At 33.7% G+C, this 19170-nt stretch overlaps 1 protein-coding gene across 1 annotated transcript in view; it reads right to left on the reverse strand.

Annotated features, from left to right (window-relative positions):
• The window catches only part of LOC149484371 (uncharacterized), a 51628-nt gene that overhangs the window by 3753 nt on the left and 28705 nt on the right, over positions 1–19170 (reverse strand). Inside the window, exons 8-19 of the mRNA XM_089700491.1 lie at positions 18915–19012; positions 17098–17349; positions 14534–14655; positions 12972–13094; positions 12232–12392; positions 3038–3166; positions 2183–2339; positions 1631–1808; positions 1191–1295; positions 695–958; positions 350–437; positions 38–157 (exon numbers count right to left, since the gene is read on the reverse strand). Of these exons, the coding sequence (XP_089556617.1) occupies positions 38–157; positions 350–437; positions 695–958; positions 1191–1295; positions 1631–1808; positions 2183–2339; positions 3038–3166; positions 12232–12392; positions 12972–13094; positions 14534–14655; positions 17098–17349; positions 18915–19012 (1797 nt within the window). The remainder of the gene's footprint in view (positions 1–37; positions 158–349; positions 438–694; positions 959–1190; positions 1296–1630; positions 1809–2182; positions 2340–3037; positions 3167–12231; positions 12393–12971; positions 13095–14533; positions 14656–17097; positions 17350–18914; positions 19013–19170) is intronic.

Here is a 19170-nt window from a genome sequence, read left to right on the forward strand (position 1 = left end):
CAAACTCTTCAGCTTTATAATATTAGTATAGATTTACCTGAAGCGATCATAAGCAGAATGGTTGTTGCTACTTGTAGCCTCTTGCAAGTTGGCGATAGACATTGGATCATTGACGTGTTTCTCACCACCCGCACGCCAGTGGTAGTAGCCTGGATTACTGTAAAATGTATCGAATATTTTGATATGAAAATAATAACTAAAAATATCAAGAAGTAAATTACTCGCTATCTTTGTCAATATTTCAACGCAAACAACAATATAATATAACTACCCTACTTTATAAAAATAATAACAAAGTAAAACACTTATAAGTACATAACAAATTATTTTTTTAACTGTTGAAACTTACCGCAATATAAGCATATCTTTGCAATCGCCATAAGTCAGTGCATGGCGGTCGAAAATTTCCTTCGACAAAATTTCAAAGGTTACACCACCTGTAACAGACATTCCATTATATATAATTAAACTAACTTTCTCTTTTATAACAAAAAAATGAATTCACGATTAACATGGAACTATAGTGCTCTAAACATTGTATCTATCTCTCGTTTATTAAAAGTCGATTATTGTTGAAATTGATATTTTTGGTTATGGCATTCAATTGCTATATAAATATAAATTTATAAAGAATAGAAAAAAAATCGATTATTGAAAAAATTTCATTCAAACAATAAATTTAATTATTCCTTACCAATCCTCGACTGCGTGCCTCTAAAGCACTTATCAACGACTTCCTCACTTAACCCCACGGCTTCAAAGATCTGGGCACTTTTGTACGACTGGAGCGTACTAATCCCCATTTTAGCCATGACTTTAGCCAAGCCAGTCTCGATAGCCTTCTGATAAGCTGTGTATATATCGTTATCTGTCAGATTGGGGTCTATTAGGTTATCGTTGCGCAGAGAAAACGCGAGCTCGAACGCTAGGTACGGACAAATGGCGTCTGCTCCATAACCTGTAGAAGAAAGGATATAGGTATAGTAGACGGTATATTTTATAGGCACTAATGAAAGAATTGTTATATCCTCGTATTTTAGTAATAGTGAAAAAACAATTGAGTAGTAAAAAAAAATAGGAAGAAAAACTTGATCTGGTGGGCCAAGAAACTAATAAATTAAAAATAATAGGCTATTTGATTTAAAAGGTATACATTTGTTTTCTACAGAGAATATTAAATAATTTCTTACCAAGTAAAACACACATATGATGGACCTCTCTCGCTTCAGCAGTCTCCACGATAATGCCGACCTTCATTCGCTGACGCGTTTCAATGAGGTGATGATGTACCGCGCCTGTAATATGTCGTTATTTGTTAATTGACTTGTGAATATAAATGTAGTAACTCAGGCCCCGGAACCACAGACACAATAGAAAATCTATTGTGTCTGGGACCGATCGGGCCGCTTGGGGCTCAATGGGTTAATCACTCCAAAAAATACACACACATTCACAATGCCACTAGGTAGGGTGAGCGAAGCGAGCCCTATAAGTGACTTGATAAATCAATAATTAGAAAGTTGGTCAATTTTTTTATTAGAATGTACTAATTTCATTGTCCCAGCGCTACGGTTGATACTTTCGATCGAAATAGAAGAGTATATATTGTATTCTAGTGGGGATCTTTTACCCAGTGCGAGCAGCGAGCTAACAGGCACGCGCGTGGGGCCGGCCGCCCGCTCGCTGAGCACGAGCAGCTGGTAGCCGGCGGTGGCGGCCGCGTGCGCGCTGCGGGCGATGCAGCTCAGCGCCGCTTCCAGCCCCAGCGGCCCGTCCGTGTACTCGAACGTGCAGTCTATCACTTTTGTCTGTAATAATATGAGTTATATATTTCTTTACATTCTACCTATAATAAAATCGTAGGAATGTCAAAACTGTACAGTGAACACTTTTTTTTAAATTAACTAGGGTCGTGGTCTAAAATCGATATCGAAGCTAAAAATACAGTTTTTAGATTTTTCCATTATATATGAATACTAGCTTTCCGCCCGCGGCTTCACCCACTGTGTCTAAAACATAATAAATTATATACTAAAACCTTCCTCTTGAATCACTCTATCTATTAAAAAAACCGCATCAAAATCCGTTGCGTAGTTTTAAAGATTTAAGCATACATAGGGACAGAGAAAGCGACTTTGTTTTATACTATGTAGTGAAGTTTATTAATATATTTATTATCTACCTTCCATCCCCTATAGTTAGTTTTCTTCAGAGCTTCACAATCCGGTATTGACAGGATGGGTTGCGGTAAGAATATACGATGTACGAATTCGGCGCTCGGTTCTAGAATGTTCGCGGTTGGCCCGATCGGACACATGAGAGACATTACTATTTTCTCCCTGTAAATAAGGTTAAATTATGTTGTTATTCCTTAAATATCGTATTAAATTTATTGTCGAGAAAATAGCTAACATTGTCATTGGTTTATGAGTTTTGTTTGATATGCATAGACAAGTTATAGTAAATTTTGTGCTTTTACACTAAAGTCACGTTTTGCGGTTGACAAACAATTCAGAGTATTTATAGTGTTTGTACTTTGTGTTGTTTTGGACTGAAATAAATGTTGTCCACGTCTAAGAGCGTATACGCACTATGCGGGTAGCCGCATTGCGGGTAGCCGTCCGGCTGACCGCAAGCACAATTATGTACGTAATATTCATTTCTATGCGCACTGCGATGCGGCTACCGCAGACCGCACAGTGCGCATAGAAATGAATATTACGTACATAATTGTGCTTGCGGTCAGCCGGACGGCTACCCGCAATGCGGTTACCCGCATAATGCGTATACGCTCTAAGTCTCTAAAAATATTTATAGCCATTTCTAACTTATTTCTTACTATCTATGCCCCGCGGTTTCACCCGCATTGCTCTGCTCCTGTTGGTCTTAGCGTGATGATATATAGCCTATAGCCTTCCTCGATAAATGGGCTATCTAACACCGAAATAATTTTTCAAATCGGACCAGTAGTTCCTGAGATTAGCGCGTTCAAACAAACAAACTCTTCAGCTTTATAATATTAGTATAGATTACATACCTGAAGGGATCAATAGGCGGGTTGGTGACTTGCGCGAACAGTTGTTTGAAATACTCATACGGTAGCGGTTGGAATAGGGATAGACACGCAAGCGGGGCGTCGTTACCCATACTGCCAAGCGCTTCTTTCCTGTAAACAATTTATTAAATTTATATTTTTGGTTTTATGGCATTCAAATGCTTTATATAAATTTATAATTATAAAGAATAGAAAAAATTCTATCACGAGGCGGGACTCGAACCCGCATCCTTTCGCGCTAAACCGGGGCGGATGCCTGACCAACTCAGCCACTCGTGACCCGCCAGAGCAATCGAATTTATTCTATTCTTTCAGTTTTTATGAGTCTAAGGGACACACCGCGCGCCATCTATTGAGATGATTAACAACCATCTCAACCTAAGCACTTTTCAGTGAATACAATATTGTAACAATAGAATAAATATATTTGAATTTGAATTTGAATTTGAATTTGGAACACGACCTTTTTTGTTGAATTTATATTTTTGGTTTTATGGCATTCAAATGCTTTATAAATATAAATTTATAAAGAATAGAAAAAATTCGATCACGAGGCGGGACTCTAATGGCGCGAAAGGATGCGGGTTCGAGACCCGCCTCGTGATAGAATTTTTTCTATTCTTTATAAATTTATAACAATTTATTATTATTATAGATTGTAGAGAGAGAGAATAGACTCCAAAGCTGTCTATCATATTGATAGACATATAATAGAATAAGATATCAAATGTAATGAAAACAATTTGCTTTAAGGTGGATGTTCCGACCGTCCCTCCATACATTTTTGATTACCTCTAAACACTTAACACAGACACTATTTCTTTAAAACTAATCATTTTATCACTTCTCTATAATGAAATGTGTGCGCGTTCGACCTTTTTAATCAATAATTTACAATATTTACTTAGAAAAACAACAGTAAAATACCGGAAAAATTTGACACTTCTACAGTAGTGTGCGTGACTTTTGCCAAGCGAAACACGACATAAAGCACGACATCTAGCGCATAGACTATATACTTATTACAGATCTAGCGCGTCAATGTCTAAACGAAAGGCGATGTTTAGACATTGACGCGCTAGATGTCGTGCATTCGCGTTCGTTATCTTATACATAATGAGCATAATTCTAATAAATCAAAGTTCTGTGTGTTCTGTTCTGTCTTGATTTCATTGACACGCGCTATGATTTGCGCGCGGAATTTCTTGTGTTGTGAATTTATTTTTGTATGCTATGCATTTTAATTGATTCAAATTGCAATGTTTCTCTAGTATGCATTTGAGACTATATTGTAAATTGTAATAATTGATCGTGGGTATAGTAATTAATTATTCTAATAACGCAATTAGTAATATATGTATTTTCGGTGGGATTCAAAACAAAAAATTGGCCCGTGATTTTTATGAAATTTCACCACATTGCAAATCACATCAATCATAGTTCATACACATGTATGACGAAAGTGATTAGTATTGTGGCTAACATTGACTCATCAGTTCATCACTGAAACCAGTGATAAATCAGTACCTATATCATATTGTGTTTGAATATTTTTAAACAATGATATAAGTATACAATTATTATAAATCGGTAAACTATCAAAGTAATCACAAACTTGCAAATATTGGTAAAATGTCCAGTTGTTTATGAGCCTATTCATTACAATCAAACAAACAAACAAAGTTTTCCTCTTTATAATATTAGTGTAGACAAACACTATGAATACGATCACGAATGCAAATTCGGGGATTTTCTAATAATTGCTAAATAATAATTGAATTCGTTTTGAAATACTCTATAATTTTTAGTGTATAAATAGACATTTATAATGTGGTGCTCATTTTTTTTGTACTGCTAACGCTATTGTAGGTACCTATTTTCGTTGTTTTATTTCAAGTGAACACGGCCATACAATTTTGTCACGAGCCGCCTATGATTGTAGGTTCTTTTGTTAGGCTCCTTCGTCGTCCGCGTCGCGTCGGCTCGAAAGTTCTTGATTTCATTGTCACGCGCTATGATTTGCGCGCGGATTTTCTTGTGTTGTGAATTTATTTTTGTATTATTATTATTTTTTATTTTTTTTTTTATTTTATTGATTCAAATAAAATATTTCACTAGTATGCATTTGAGACTATATTGTATTATGTATAATTTATCGTAGGTATAGTTATTCTTATAACGCAGTTATATTTTCGGTGGGACAATTTGACCCGTGATTTTTCTGAAATATCACCACGTTGCAAATCACATCAATCATACACACGTATGACGAAAGTATAGTGGCTAACATTGACTCATCAGTTCATCACTGAAACCAGTGATAAATCAGTATATCATATTTTATTGTGTTTGAATATTTTTTAAACAACGATATATACAATATTATTATAAATCGGTAAACTACCAAAGTACTTCCGAATTTTCAGACAGACAAACAAGTAGTTTGAACACGCAGTTTTCTTATACTAGTAGCAAAAATCAAAACCATAATATTATGTTTACCTACTATATTTTACTAAAAGTCGAGTGCGTCGAAATCGTAAATAATAGGTAATATAATGTTTTTCACCTTCCTGGTTATTTTCCCATAGTAAATAGTGTTTTAGGTTTGTTGTTGTAGGTAGGAATAATAATAATTATTCTTACTTGTTGGTTATGAAATGTATATTGAAATAATTTACTTTTACAAATCATTAGTGATATTAGTTTTGAGTGAAAATGCTTGGATCAGCATAATATTATATGGTACTTCAAATACATGTTTTGATAAAAAAACAATAGTGTAATAAAATAAAACTGCGTTTTATTGTAATCAATGTTGACAGTTTTAAATTCCAAAATTATTGATCAATAAAATAGTTTACACCAACAAATATAACTTTTATTTTTATAACCATCGTTCATAATATAAACCGTAGCAGGTGGCGTTTTGAAGTTCTGTCTACTCATACAGAAAAATGGAAAACTTGTTTTTTTTGTAAACAATTTATTACTCATTATTGTTGTTTGGCTGTGTGTTTGGCAACTCGAAGCGTGGTCGTCCGTCGTAGGTACTTTTGTTTTGTTACTCAGGAGGATAACCTCAGACTGTAGACACTGTAGTGATGTCAAGACAAATGTGCGAAAGACTGTAAAGTCAGACGCTAATTTAGAAGACGGGCTACCCATTGGGGCTGTTGAAATTGTTTGGAGATCCTTTTGGAACTTATCCATTCTGTGGTTAAACACTTCAAACATCTGATCAATAGACTGTGTGATGGATTCCATATTAGTTTTAGTGCAGTGGCAGTGTAAATGTTGTTGTTGAGGTTATGTAAATTTAACACTTTAGTTAACTACCAAGATATAAAGAAATGAGGATAGGACACAATAACTATTGGTTGAGGTATTTATAAACTCATAATATACTTTTAAAAAAATCACGTTTTAATAAATTTCTAGAATTAAATTAGAACAGCTGATTCAAAATAGCCTAAAAAATCTTAATAATAATAATTACGCTTCACAGCAAGAAGAAATGTACCATATGTACCCGCACAAAGTCGATATTGTGTTGCCTACCGTTCGACTCAATGGCTAGGGTTGTAACTACCTTTAATAATTATTACCAAACTAATAAACCGAGTGATGCGAAATAACCATAATTCTTTTAGAGTTTGATAAAATGATCAGGCAGGTATTTTCTTTAATCCTCTGAATTCTCGGTTACTAAATTGTATCGTTGAAATTATTCTTAATCGCGTAAATTTAATAAATAATCATATGGAAAACACTTTTCATTTGTTTTTTTACTTTCACGCCCAACTACTATACAATAATTACGTTGTTTCGGTATTTTGACGAGAAAACGCAGGAAACATCCGTTGTATCATTTTAGATAGATTGTATATTTTGTATCTGTAGAATTGAAATCAAAGCTATGTATATGTTGTCTCCATTCTTTTCTTATCGGATTGTTGATCCCAATGCGAATGCGTCACTTAAATTTTATAAAAGACAATTAAGAACATCAAAAATAAAGTGATACGTAAATATTTCACAGTGCAATATATTATGTAATTAATAATAATTATATATTTATGAAAAAATAATTACATCAGATTTAATAATCGCAATTGTTTTGAATGTACATATGAATAAATGATTACATCATAATAGTAATAATCACAATTGTTTTATTTCCCATTTGTTGCAACCCTAGCATATTTTCATGTAGCAGCAGAAGTACCTACACTGGCGGCGCGGCGGCATCGTGCGACATCAAAGGCATTGCCTTACTAGGTAAGTTTATAATGATTAACTCTTTAATAATTATTTTTGACTTTACTCATTTCTTTTATTATATAATTTACGTTTTACTTTTACAGAATCCGATTCAATGGATTATGAAGACGAGTCACACAACGCCATACGATAGTGATGATGAATGAACATTTCAATAAATGCATGCGTGTTTTTTTATGTTGTTTTGTAATTGTTAATTGTTTCTTAAATAAAGAAATAAACTAAATATTTAAATGATGATTTGTTATTTGCAACACAACTTTATATTTGAGATTCTTTACAAATGTATATTTAGTTTTGTATCATCAAATTTATAAATTTTATTCCATAGTTTTCAAAATTAAATGTAAATGACCATAAAAACATTAATAAAGTAAATCATTGATGTAAGGTCAGGGAACGTAATACATATATACATCTGACCATGTAGAAGCTAAGTCTTGTTGACTGCTGAAGTCTGTAAAGTTTTGTTGTCTGCTGAAGTCTGTACGCAATGAAAATGTCTGCCGTTTCGAAAATAAGTTTTTAAGACCCTAATAAATAAAATATATGAATGGCAGATCTGGTCAAATACTTTCAAAATTGTATTTTTTTCAGCACTTTCATAAGTGTCTGCCAGAATGTTATCCGCGTGATAATGGTCTGCCATTGTTATTTTCCGATAGTAATAATAATCTATTTTCAAATATCAAAATGGCAGACGTGGTCAAATGGTTTCAAAGTTCGCCAAAAATTTCCACCTGTCTTACCTAAGCGCGCGCCCCGTCCACCACTCTGGGCTTAGTGACTCCTCATCTCATGTATAGTAGGTATAGGGGAATCAACACACAAAAATCCAGGTCTGGTCAAATACATACAGGTAGCTTTGCGCTAGCTCTCTAGCTATTACTTCTTATGGAGAGAAAACGTAAACATGTACCACGGGCGAAGCCGGGGCGGACCGCTAGTAAATAATAAAATAATAAATAGTGTATTAGATTTGTTATTGTATCTTGTATACCTACGAATAATTATTCTTACGTCTTGTTGGGAAATGTTCAAATACCTACCTATTGAAATAATTTACTGTTACAAATCATTAGTGTTATTAGTTTTGAGTGAATAGGCATGGATCAGAAATTCAGAATATAATATGCTACTAACTACTCAAATACATACATGTTTACACAACAAACACCACTGACCTCTATAACTATAAGTTATAGAGGTCAGTGACCGTCAGTGACAAACACTATGGATACCTACGCTCGCGAATGCAAATTCGGTGATTTACTAATTATTGATACCTAGTCATTGAATTCGTTTTGAAATAGCCTGTACTTTGTAATTTAAAAATTACAAAGTACAGTGTTATAGACATTTATAAAATGTGGTGCTCATTTTTTTGTAATAAATCATCCCGAACGCTATTGTATTTTCGTTGTTTTATTTCAAGTGAACACCTATACAATTTTGTCACGAGCCGCCTCTGGCCTCTGGGTGAAATAAACAAGTCAAATGATTTTTGTTCTAATTGTATTTTGGTAGTAGTTTGTTTAGAATTTACATTACCATTGTTTAATTTTTACCTACTATATTTTACTAAAAGTCGAGTGCGTCGAAATCGTAAATATCTTTTTCACCTTCCTGGTTTTTTTCCATAGTAAATAGTGTTTTAGACTTAGATTAAGGATTGGTCTCCGCGCGCGCGCTACGACTAGATACCGCCGGCGTACTTGAAAAATGCGGCAACTAATAGTACGCCGAATTCGGCGTACCCAAGCCAGTCGTGTCACAAGCATTGTGTGGAGAGGGCGAACCGATAGTTTTTACAGATTTTGAACAAAATCTGAAGTAAAATGCCTATTTGTGTCATAAAACTGTTTAAAAATAATACAACAAAAAATAAGAAAGACACTGGGATCACGTACCATCACTAAGTATCGTATTATTCGAAATTTCTCCTTTACTTCGAAAATTTTTTCTACGAAAATACGACGCCATTCAGTGTTACCGTACTGCATATCCAAAAAAATACACGTGGTTGAGGAAATCTTTTAGCAATAATTTGAACTTTTTTTTTCAATACTATTACTAACACATGTATAAAAAAGTATAATAACAATAATTTATTTCTGTTTAACCATGTTTAACTGACTCATATAATATGTTTTTTTTTTATTTCCGCTTTTTTACTTTTGAACAACCTTTGTGACTATAGTAGCGTCGCAAGTGGATTTGAGTCGCATGTTCATGGATTCGATTCCCGGCCAGGTCAGGATGAAAAAAAATTTTTTTCAAACTTCTTTCCAACATGCCACATTTCCCATTTATGAGGTAAAATTTATGTAGCTGGCAGCCCAATTCTTCACACACACTAGCGTCTTTACAAATTGCCTAACACACACTACAGAAATGAGTTGCCGCCACAGACATGTATATATAAGTAGACAACGCAAGTACCGCGATCTGTATGAAAACCAAGCGTGTCATATTTTTTGTACTGACCTTGACGCGTTATGACGTCACGAGCGCTTTTTAGTGATGTTAATTTCATTTTACGCTAAATCGATTAGGCCGCCACTCGCGCGGCGATTCTAGTATCGTCCTATCCCATCGAAGTAAATCGAAAGAAATCAGATCAAACTAGATCTATGTCTAAGAGGTAGTCAAATAAATGAATCGTAATCGATTACTAAATCGATTCAAGACAGAAAAATGATAATTACCATAGACAGAGGGATGATAAAATAAAGTTATAAACCTTTTAATATTCTAACAAGTAAACTAATGTGTTTTAGCTTTTTCTTACATATGCCCATTGAGTTACCATGTACTACGTACTAGAGAGGCCATCGAAAGAAAGTAATGAAACTGTCAATCAATCAATCTTTATGTCCCGTTGCATCGATCCATTTTCCTTTTATGTTCGGGTTACTTGGAAAACTGAAAAAACAAACATAGTCTAAGCAATAAGGAGTTTTCTTAAAAAACTCCCAAGATGACACTTTAACTAATGGCGTCCATGTCATAATATTTATTTTTAGTACCTTTGTATTAAAATACTTAAAAGTTCTAGGTCAAGTCGTATTAAATGACAAAAAAAATCTATGCCTTTTTTTCTGAAAAATTGCTCCTACAAATTATCATTTATCTGTTCGATTATAAAATCGATTAGAATCGAGAATTGTTGCATCAAATGAACATCACTAACCACAAAATTGGACAGAAAAATGAGAACAGAAAAATGAGAAGACGCTATTCATTGCTTGTTATCATACGACGCGATCTTTACCGTGCCAAGTAAAAGCCGCAATGTATTCCGAATCATTTCGTATGATTTGGTATCCGTGTTTGTCACGATCGTTTTCCACAGATATTCTTTATTTGATTTTAAAATAAATAGTGCATATTCTGATTAGAAAATTACTTACCGGTGGAAGGAAACATCTCTGCTAACTCGGCCACTCACAGCTGTGGAGTTTCTACAGTTTATAACGGCGTAATTCGGCATTTTACTTTATTCAGCTTCACGTCTTTCCTTGGCGAACTGCAAGCGCGGACTGAGTGTAGGCCAGCGTCAAGTAAGTTTCATAATCGTAGTTTGGACACGGGAAGTACATACACTCGCTTAGTCTATCTTGATATATGTCCGTGGTTGCCGCACTCACAGAGCTATTGTTTTTAGGTGGGGCGGTATCTAGTCGTAGCGCGCGCGCGGAGACCAATCCTTAATCTAAGGTTTTAGATTTGTTGTTGTATGAATAATTATTCTTAGCATAATATTATATCATAGGTATATGCTACTTCAAATACATGTTTTGATAAAAAAAACAATAGTGTAATGTAATAAAATAAAACTGCGTTTTATTGTAATCAATTTTGACATTATTTATTTCCCAAAATTACAACAAAATAGTTTACGCCAACAAATATAACTTTTATTTTTATAACAATCCTACTTGTTTTACATTCACGCCATCTAGACTTAAATCTTTATCATTTTTGTATACGTCTGTGTGTGTAAACGACCCTGTATGCAGTGACAGATGTTATAATGCATTTTTTTACCGAATTGGGTGGATTTTAAGGCAATGATATGACATATTTCAATAAAATATAATATTCAGTAACCGCCATGACTATTCCTACGAACTTAATCTTTTCCAATTACGCAAAAACTCAAATAAACTAGAAATGTAGAATTCAGCGCCATCTAGCGGGACATTGGCTGGGAACAGATCGTAGCAATCACCTTAATAGTGACAATATGAACATCATTTTTGTCCACAAATTATTTGAACATAAAAAATAGCATGCGGATATTATGTACTCAAATCATCATCATTCCAGCCTTTCAGGACGTCCACTGCAGGACATAGGCCTCCCCCAAATTTTCATTTCCATAACGACCAATCACCAGGCCTGACTATGTACTCAAATATCAAATAAAATTTATTTTAGCCATTGAGATATACATATGGAGACGCCACCGCCTACATCACTTATGTTCCGCTCAACATAAGCCATATTGCACGTGCAGTGCAAGTGCTTAACTGCACGCTCATTTTTTATATGTTTTAAAGTGAAACGCATCAAATATGCCTTCGTGTGTGTTACGATATTGCACAAATAATACGGAAAAGTGACTAACATAACTTTTCATCGGTAAGTACCTAACTAGATAATAATTTTTAAAACTTAGTTAGAGCAAAAAAATGGTGCACAGATTTTGTTCGTGGTGTCTCCTCCATACGTAGTAATATTATCTCAATGATTTTAACTTTATGGTTCTACCAGTATGCTTTCAGATGTATTGCAATACAGTAAAAATTCGAAACAAACTTGCACATAAATTCACAACTACCCACTAAGATTTGTTTAACATTCATTATTAAACATATATAACTTACTTATTCTGAACCATAGGCAACAACAACATGTTAATCGACTCGATGGTATATCCAAAGAGGCCTAATCTCTTATCAGCAAGGCCTGATATAGCTCCTTGTACACCACCACTGTTTGAACCGTTCTCTTGTGGAACCGATTTGTGGATGTCTTCCATTGTTATCTGAAATTAGGATAATTTAATGTTATTAAGGGCAGATCTTCCAATGCTTGGATAAAACTTATTCTTCGAATAATGTTTAAAACTACCATTTTAAAAACGTATTCTAATTGCCCGTATTTGACAGTTTACGTGACATTTTAATATTATCGTGTAATACTTTATTAGACGGATAAGTTTTATCCATGCATTGAAAAATCGACCCTTTTTTTTAACTAAAAATCTGTGAAGTAAATTTGGCTCAATTTTCTACACAGTATCGTTATACTTACCATCTAGCCCAATTAGTAAGCAGGAAAAATTCAATATAATATTAATAAGTTAGAATAAGGAAGATTTATAAGAACAAGAAAGCACCAAGCCTGATGTGAATATAAGATTATCTATCTTTTAATCCTCTATCAATAATATAATAACCTTTTATGCCGCATAGTAATCATTATTCTTGTCATGAAATAGATACCGTATCCGTTTCCAAAACTGCCACTACATTTTTATAGATATATTTATTTATATTTCAAGGGATTAAAAAACATCAGAATCTTTTTTTAAATTAATATATTTAAGTCAATTTTCAAATACCTGTTCTTTAAGCCAATCCGAGTGTGGTCTGCTCTTGGCTATTTCTCTCTTGAGCTCGACATCTTGAATGATCCTTTTTTCTTCGGTATCCACTAGCAACATACGACCTGGCTTCAATCGGCTCTGTAATCGTCATAATAACAATTTTTTAACTTTTTTTTATAATTATTTTACATGCTATATTTTGTAACATAAAAGTCAAGGGAATTAAAAGTACCTTGGTTACTGGCAATCACTTATGTCTTAATGTACTCGAAATTTGTAGACTAATAGTATGAATTTTAGTCATCAGAAAGATGCCAATTGACCTACGATGTTCACTCGACATTAATAGGTCCGCAAATACTAAAGTTAAATTTTTATTCAAATTTCATAAGAATAATTACTATTGTATAAAATAGTATCTCAATTTTATACAGAAACTAGCAAACCGGGCGAACTCCGTTTCGCCACCAGAGACACCTTTTCTTTGCTATAAACCTCACGGAGCCCGAGCCCTTTCAAACGAATGCAAAACCGTGGAAATCGGTTCGTGCATTCTGGAGTTATAGCGTCAGGAAGGAAAACCCGACTTATTTTTATACTAGATTTCCGCCCGCGGCTTCGCCCGCGTTTTCAAAGGAAAACCCGCATAGTTCCCGTTCCCGTGGGATTTCCGGGATAAAACCTATCCTATGTGTTAATCCAAGTTACCCTCTATATGTGTGCTAAATTTCATTGTAATCGATTCAGTAGTTTTTACGTGAAAGAGTAACAAACATCCATACATCCATACTTACAAACTTTCGCCTTTAAATAAATAAATAATAAATAAATCATTTATTGCATAAAAACATGGTACATACAAAGATATTAAGATGAAAATTAAGGAACATTCATGTTTTTACTATAGTTACATAGCATACAATAATTATTATTAATTCACAAAATGAATGAGAATGATTAGTTAGTTACAATTTAATAATACGAGTCAGGAGTATTGTCAGTTAAAATTAGTTTTATACATAAATCATAGTCATACAATCAATCAAATATCAAAATCATTATTTTATATTATTTATACATTTTTCATATTATACAGAAATTCATTTAAGTTGTAAAAACAATTCTCTAACAAGTATTTAATTAATTTATTTTTAAATCCTGGAAGAGGAACCCCTTGCAGGTCTTTTGGAATATTATTAAATATCTGAATACCTATGTAAGGAACATTTTTTTTGTACAAAGTTAATTTAGGCCTCGGTAAAAACAATTTGTTTGGATATCTTGTTAATTTTCCAATTTCTTTATTAAGTTTAAAATATTGAGGATTTTTTTTATGAAAATACAAATTTCTTTGATATATATACATGCAAGAGGCAGGATTCTCAAGTTTTTAAAAAGTTCCCTACAACTCACAGTAGGCCCAACATTACAAATAGCTCTTATGCACTTTTTTTGTAATTTAAATGCTCTGTCAAACTCAACCGAATTAACTTTATCCGACCGAACTTTAACCGAATGAACTTTATAATAGTATTAAGATTAAGATATTAAGATTAAGATAGTAGATAATATATTACCTTAAGAATCACTTTATCAGGGTCCACATCATAGACTCCGACCTCAGACGCCATCACCAGAATGTTCTCACTCGTCACATAGAAACGGGACGGACGGAGACCGTTCCTGTCCAGAATGGCACCTGAAAATATTATGTGACTGTTAAATACAAAAAAATTACTACCTTTTTGGCTTATTAAATTAACATTATTTCTATGATAATTTAAAACAGTGAATATCGAAAAATAATATGTACATAATAGACATTAAACAACAGCCAGACGTGAACATTCCTTTAGACCATCACTTTAAATTTATCACATGGCCAAAATTATTACATTACAATATTATTATAACTACACAATAGGGTGGAGTGATAATGTATGAAAGAAATTTTTTTTTGTTTTTTTCAAACGGCATAGCGACAGAAAGGTGCCTTTTAATGAGTGAATTCAGCATACAAAATATTGTTTACCTGTCTTGATGTTTTGAGGTGCCCCAACCCAATTGAAAATTAGAAAAATATGATTTTTTCGCAAACTTTGATTTATTTTTTAATCACAGTATTTTTATGGCCGTCAAGTCTATTATATAACAAACTTCTTTGTGATACACTAAATAATAGCCTGATTAGTTGTTTTAACGTATTTCATTAATGAAAATGATATTATAGAGGTATGAAAATATCAGAAATAAGTAATTATTTAGTACTAGCTGCGCTCGCGGTTGCCTCGCGCTTTCACCCGCGTGGCTCCGCTCCTGTTAATCTAAGCGTAATGATATGTAACCTATAGCCTTCCTCGATAAATGGGCTATCTAACACCGAAAGAACTTTTCAAATCGGACCAGTAGTTCTTGAGATTAACGCGTTCAAACAAACAATATCTTCAGCTTTATAATATTAGTATAGATTATAATATTAGTATAGATAACGCTGTTTTTTTTTTCAAAATTAGGCATTAGCAGTCGTGATACTGGTGCTCTTGCCGTTATAAAATCATTTTGTTTACTTTTTCAGCAAACTGCACTTGAAGCTTATGTCACCAATTTGATAATATGCTTTACGGCCTGGGCAAGGCATAGAAAATCTTTGATATTCTGAAACGTAGTCAAACCGCTTTTCACGATGTCTTTTAAGGTTTCTTCAGATAAATTAGAAGTCAGAGGCTCAGTTTTCTTACATTCTTGCCACATAGTTAAGTCGGTATAATCTTTTGAGCAAGTACAAGAGAGTTAAAAAAAATGGCATTTGCAACTTCAAATATCAAATAACCTTTGGTACTGAGTGACAAAATACTTCAGTTATCTTTTCTTGTTCCTTTTTGTTAGTTTGTCGGTCTTGATAAGGTTTTAATAAGCGTCTATATTCATCGAATATGGTGTGTCGAATAAGTTGTAGTACTCTATTAAAGCTAATAGTGGGAAGCGATGCTTTTCGCCACACATCAAACATTTCCGTAGCTAATCTTTCGGATAAATCATGAATTTTGTTATTTTATCAGGTTTAAATTCATATCTAATAAATAAGTAATAGTTTCTTAGCATCAGTACAAGTTGGTAATTGAGACACTGGGTACTTCTCTGGCAAACAAAATACAGGACAACATATCGTTTGTCGTATTTTGACTTGCAACACTTTACTGTAACAAAGCGAAATTATAGATAGAACTCACATCAAAAATATTAAATTATGATCTTAATTGTATTTACGTGTAAAATGTAATTAAGAAATATTACTAACCTTAGTGTTATTTCCTTAACGGCACTGTTTAAAATCAACGTTTCCTACAATAAGAGTCGGCGCAAACGGGCCACCGACCAGAGCCACTGGTAGCCAGCGATAGCCACTTTTTTATACAATTGAAATATTATGTATTCTGTGTCTTCCTGTTGGCAACCAACGAGATAACACAGAATCTGATTTAGCGTTAATTTGTCAAAATTAAACTTTACTGATTTTCGACTAAATTTTTTGAATTTCTGAAAGTTCATGATGTTGGGGGCACCTCTAAATGTATCATCTGCAAAGTATAATTTTGCATGTGTATTTATGAGCAATAATGACATCTTTTTACAGGTATGCCGAAACGATAATGAAAAAAAATATTTTTCACTCCACCCTACTACACAAGGCATGTCTTAAGAAAATTGTTTCACAACTACCCACACCGGATTTATTTTATGCATATTGAATTATAGATGTTTTAATGTAAGTGAAATTGTATTTATAAGTGAGAATAAAGCATCTTAAAACTGCTTCGGGTAAGGACCCATTGCCACAATGCAACATTTAATAAGAATATAAATAAATAATAATAAATAAATAAATATTATAGGACATTACACAAATCGACCTAGTCCCACAGTAAGCTCAATTAGGGCTTGTGTTGTGGGTACTAGGCGACGATAAATATAATATTTAATAAATACAAATATAGATAATAACACCCAGACCCAAGAACAAATAATTGAGTTCATCACACAAATATTTGCCCTGACCGGGGATCGAACAGAATCAGTAGGCAGTTACTTTACCACTGCGCCAACCGCGTCGTCGCATATATATAATATGGTCAAAACTTACCAATATACCGTCCATCAGTAAAAGACACTAGAGCTGGTCCATCCCAAGGCTCCATAGCGCAGGAAGCCCACATATAATAGTCCCTTTTTTCCTTCGTCATGGTCTGATCATTGTGCCAGGCTTCAGGCACCATTGTCATGACCGCTTCGGGTAAAGATCTATTGCCACAGTGTAAGAGAAACTCTAGGACGCAATCTGCTGATCCGGAGTCCGAGAGGTTTGGTTCTACTACCGGGTATAGCTTCTTTAGATCTGCAATATTGTATTATTGTTTATAATAAACTAGCTTATCGCCCGCAGCTTCGCCCGCTTTGTCTAAAACCCAATAAATTACAACGGGTCACCATGAAATTTGACTTTGATTGCAAAGCATTAAATTTGGTAGTTTAGGTCGTAATTAGACGGAAAAAAAATATATGGCATGAAAAACTTTGCTTTTGTGCTTAGAAGACTGATTGAACGAAATTTTTAAAAATCTCGGATTTTAATTTTTGATTGAAAATAAAACTATTGAAATAAAAATGTTTATTATTTTTATTAAGTTTTACTATCAAATTAGCTTACAGAAAAGTGGGAAATAACTTAAAAGTGCACACTTTTAATTTTTCTTTTATGTTCATAGCTACTTTCTCTCAATAAACCCCAAATATAGTCGCCCATCATGTTTTCATTGAATTGGCCTTGATAGCGTTGTTCAAAATTTATGATGTCCTGATGGAAACGTTCTCCTTGCTCTTCGGAATAGGCTCCCATATTGTTTTTAAATTTATCCAAATGAGCATGCAGCATATGTACTTTTAATGACATACTGCAGCCCATGGCCTTAAAATTTGTAATTTGCCTTACCTTCCAAACACCTTTTACAATAACTACAAGCAACATGTGGAGCCCATGGCTTATGTTGATTCCGTACAGGACAGTCAAAATATGCTTCATAGGCTTCACAGAGAACATGAGATGTCTTTAGTTCATATTTCACGTCTCGAACTTTAATAAATTGACCACATATAAAACAAAATGCATCAGCATCGTATTTGCACTTTCGTGACGACATTTTAAGTTATTCTGGGCTTGTAAATAACACCTGATGGTTGTTTATCACTCGGGTGCCATCTAGCGGCACATTGTAAACGTTAACACCCCACTCTCACCGCGTGGTCTTTTTAAAAATATTAAAATCAATTAAAATTTATGAAAAAATTGAAAAATGAGTATTATTATTATAACTATCACAAAAGCAAACTTTATACCGAAAAAAGGTATTTTCTTTTCGTTTTTGTGCATAACTAACTGGAAAATAATAGTATAAACTTTAGGACAAAGAACGAAAATTTTTTTGTCGAGTCGTGTTATATACTAAAACCTTCCTCTTGAATCACTCTATCTATTAAAAAAAACCGCAGCCAAATCCGTTGCGTAGCTTTAAAGATTTAAGCATACAAAGGGACATAGGGACAGAGAAAGCGACTTTGTTTTATACTATGTAGTGATAGTGATAAATATTTCAGGACAAATTTTCACACACGGCCTCACGGATCTCATACTAAGCTTTCGCTTGTGTTATGGAAACCAGATGGCTGATAAACATACATATATAATTTTAAATAAATACTTATAAAGATAATTTACACCCAGACACAGAGCAAACATTTATGTTCATCACACAAATATTTGCCCTGGGTGGGAATCGAACACACGACCTCTGGCTTGGAAGGCAGGGTCCCTACCAACCAAGCCAACCGGTCAGTCAATTCAAGTCAGTTTATTCAATACAACCAAGTAAAATCCCATACATAATTAAATAGTCAAGAACTTACCATCTCCAAAGCTGTCGCTTTTCATGACACCTTCACGGGCCTTCATCAGGTTCACATTACCTCGCAACGTATTTATCTCTCCATTGTGAGCAAGTACTCTGTAAATATAGGTACCAATTAATTCCTACTTTTAAAACACACAGAGACTAAAGGAAATACATAAATAAGAGTCAATAAATTTCAGAATCTTACATAAGCTTTCGGATATCGTAAATATTAGTCAATTTAATATATAAATTTACATGTTCAAATGAAT

The sequence above is a fragment of the Colias philodice genome, chromosome 11, assembly GCF_061535455.1.
Source record: "Colias philodice isolate Cphi_HAF_F1 chromosome 11, ilColPhil1 Martin Lab GWU primary, whole genome shotgun sequence".
NCBI classification, from domain to species: domain Eukaryota; kingdom Metazoa; phylum Arthropoda; class Insecta; order Lepidoptera; family Pieridae; genus Colias; species Colias philodice.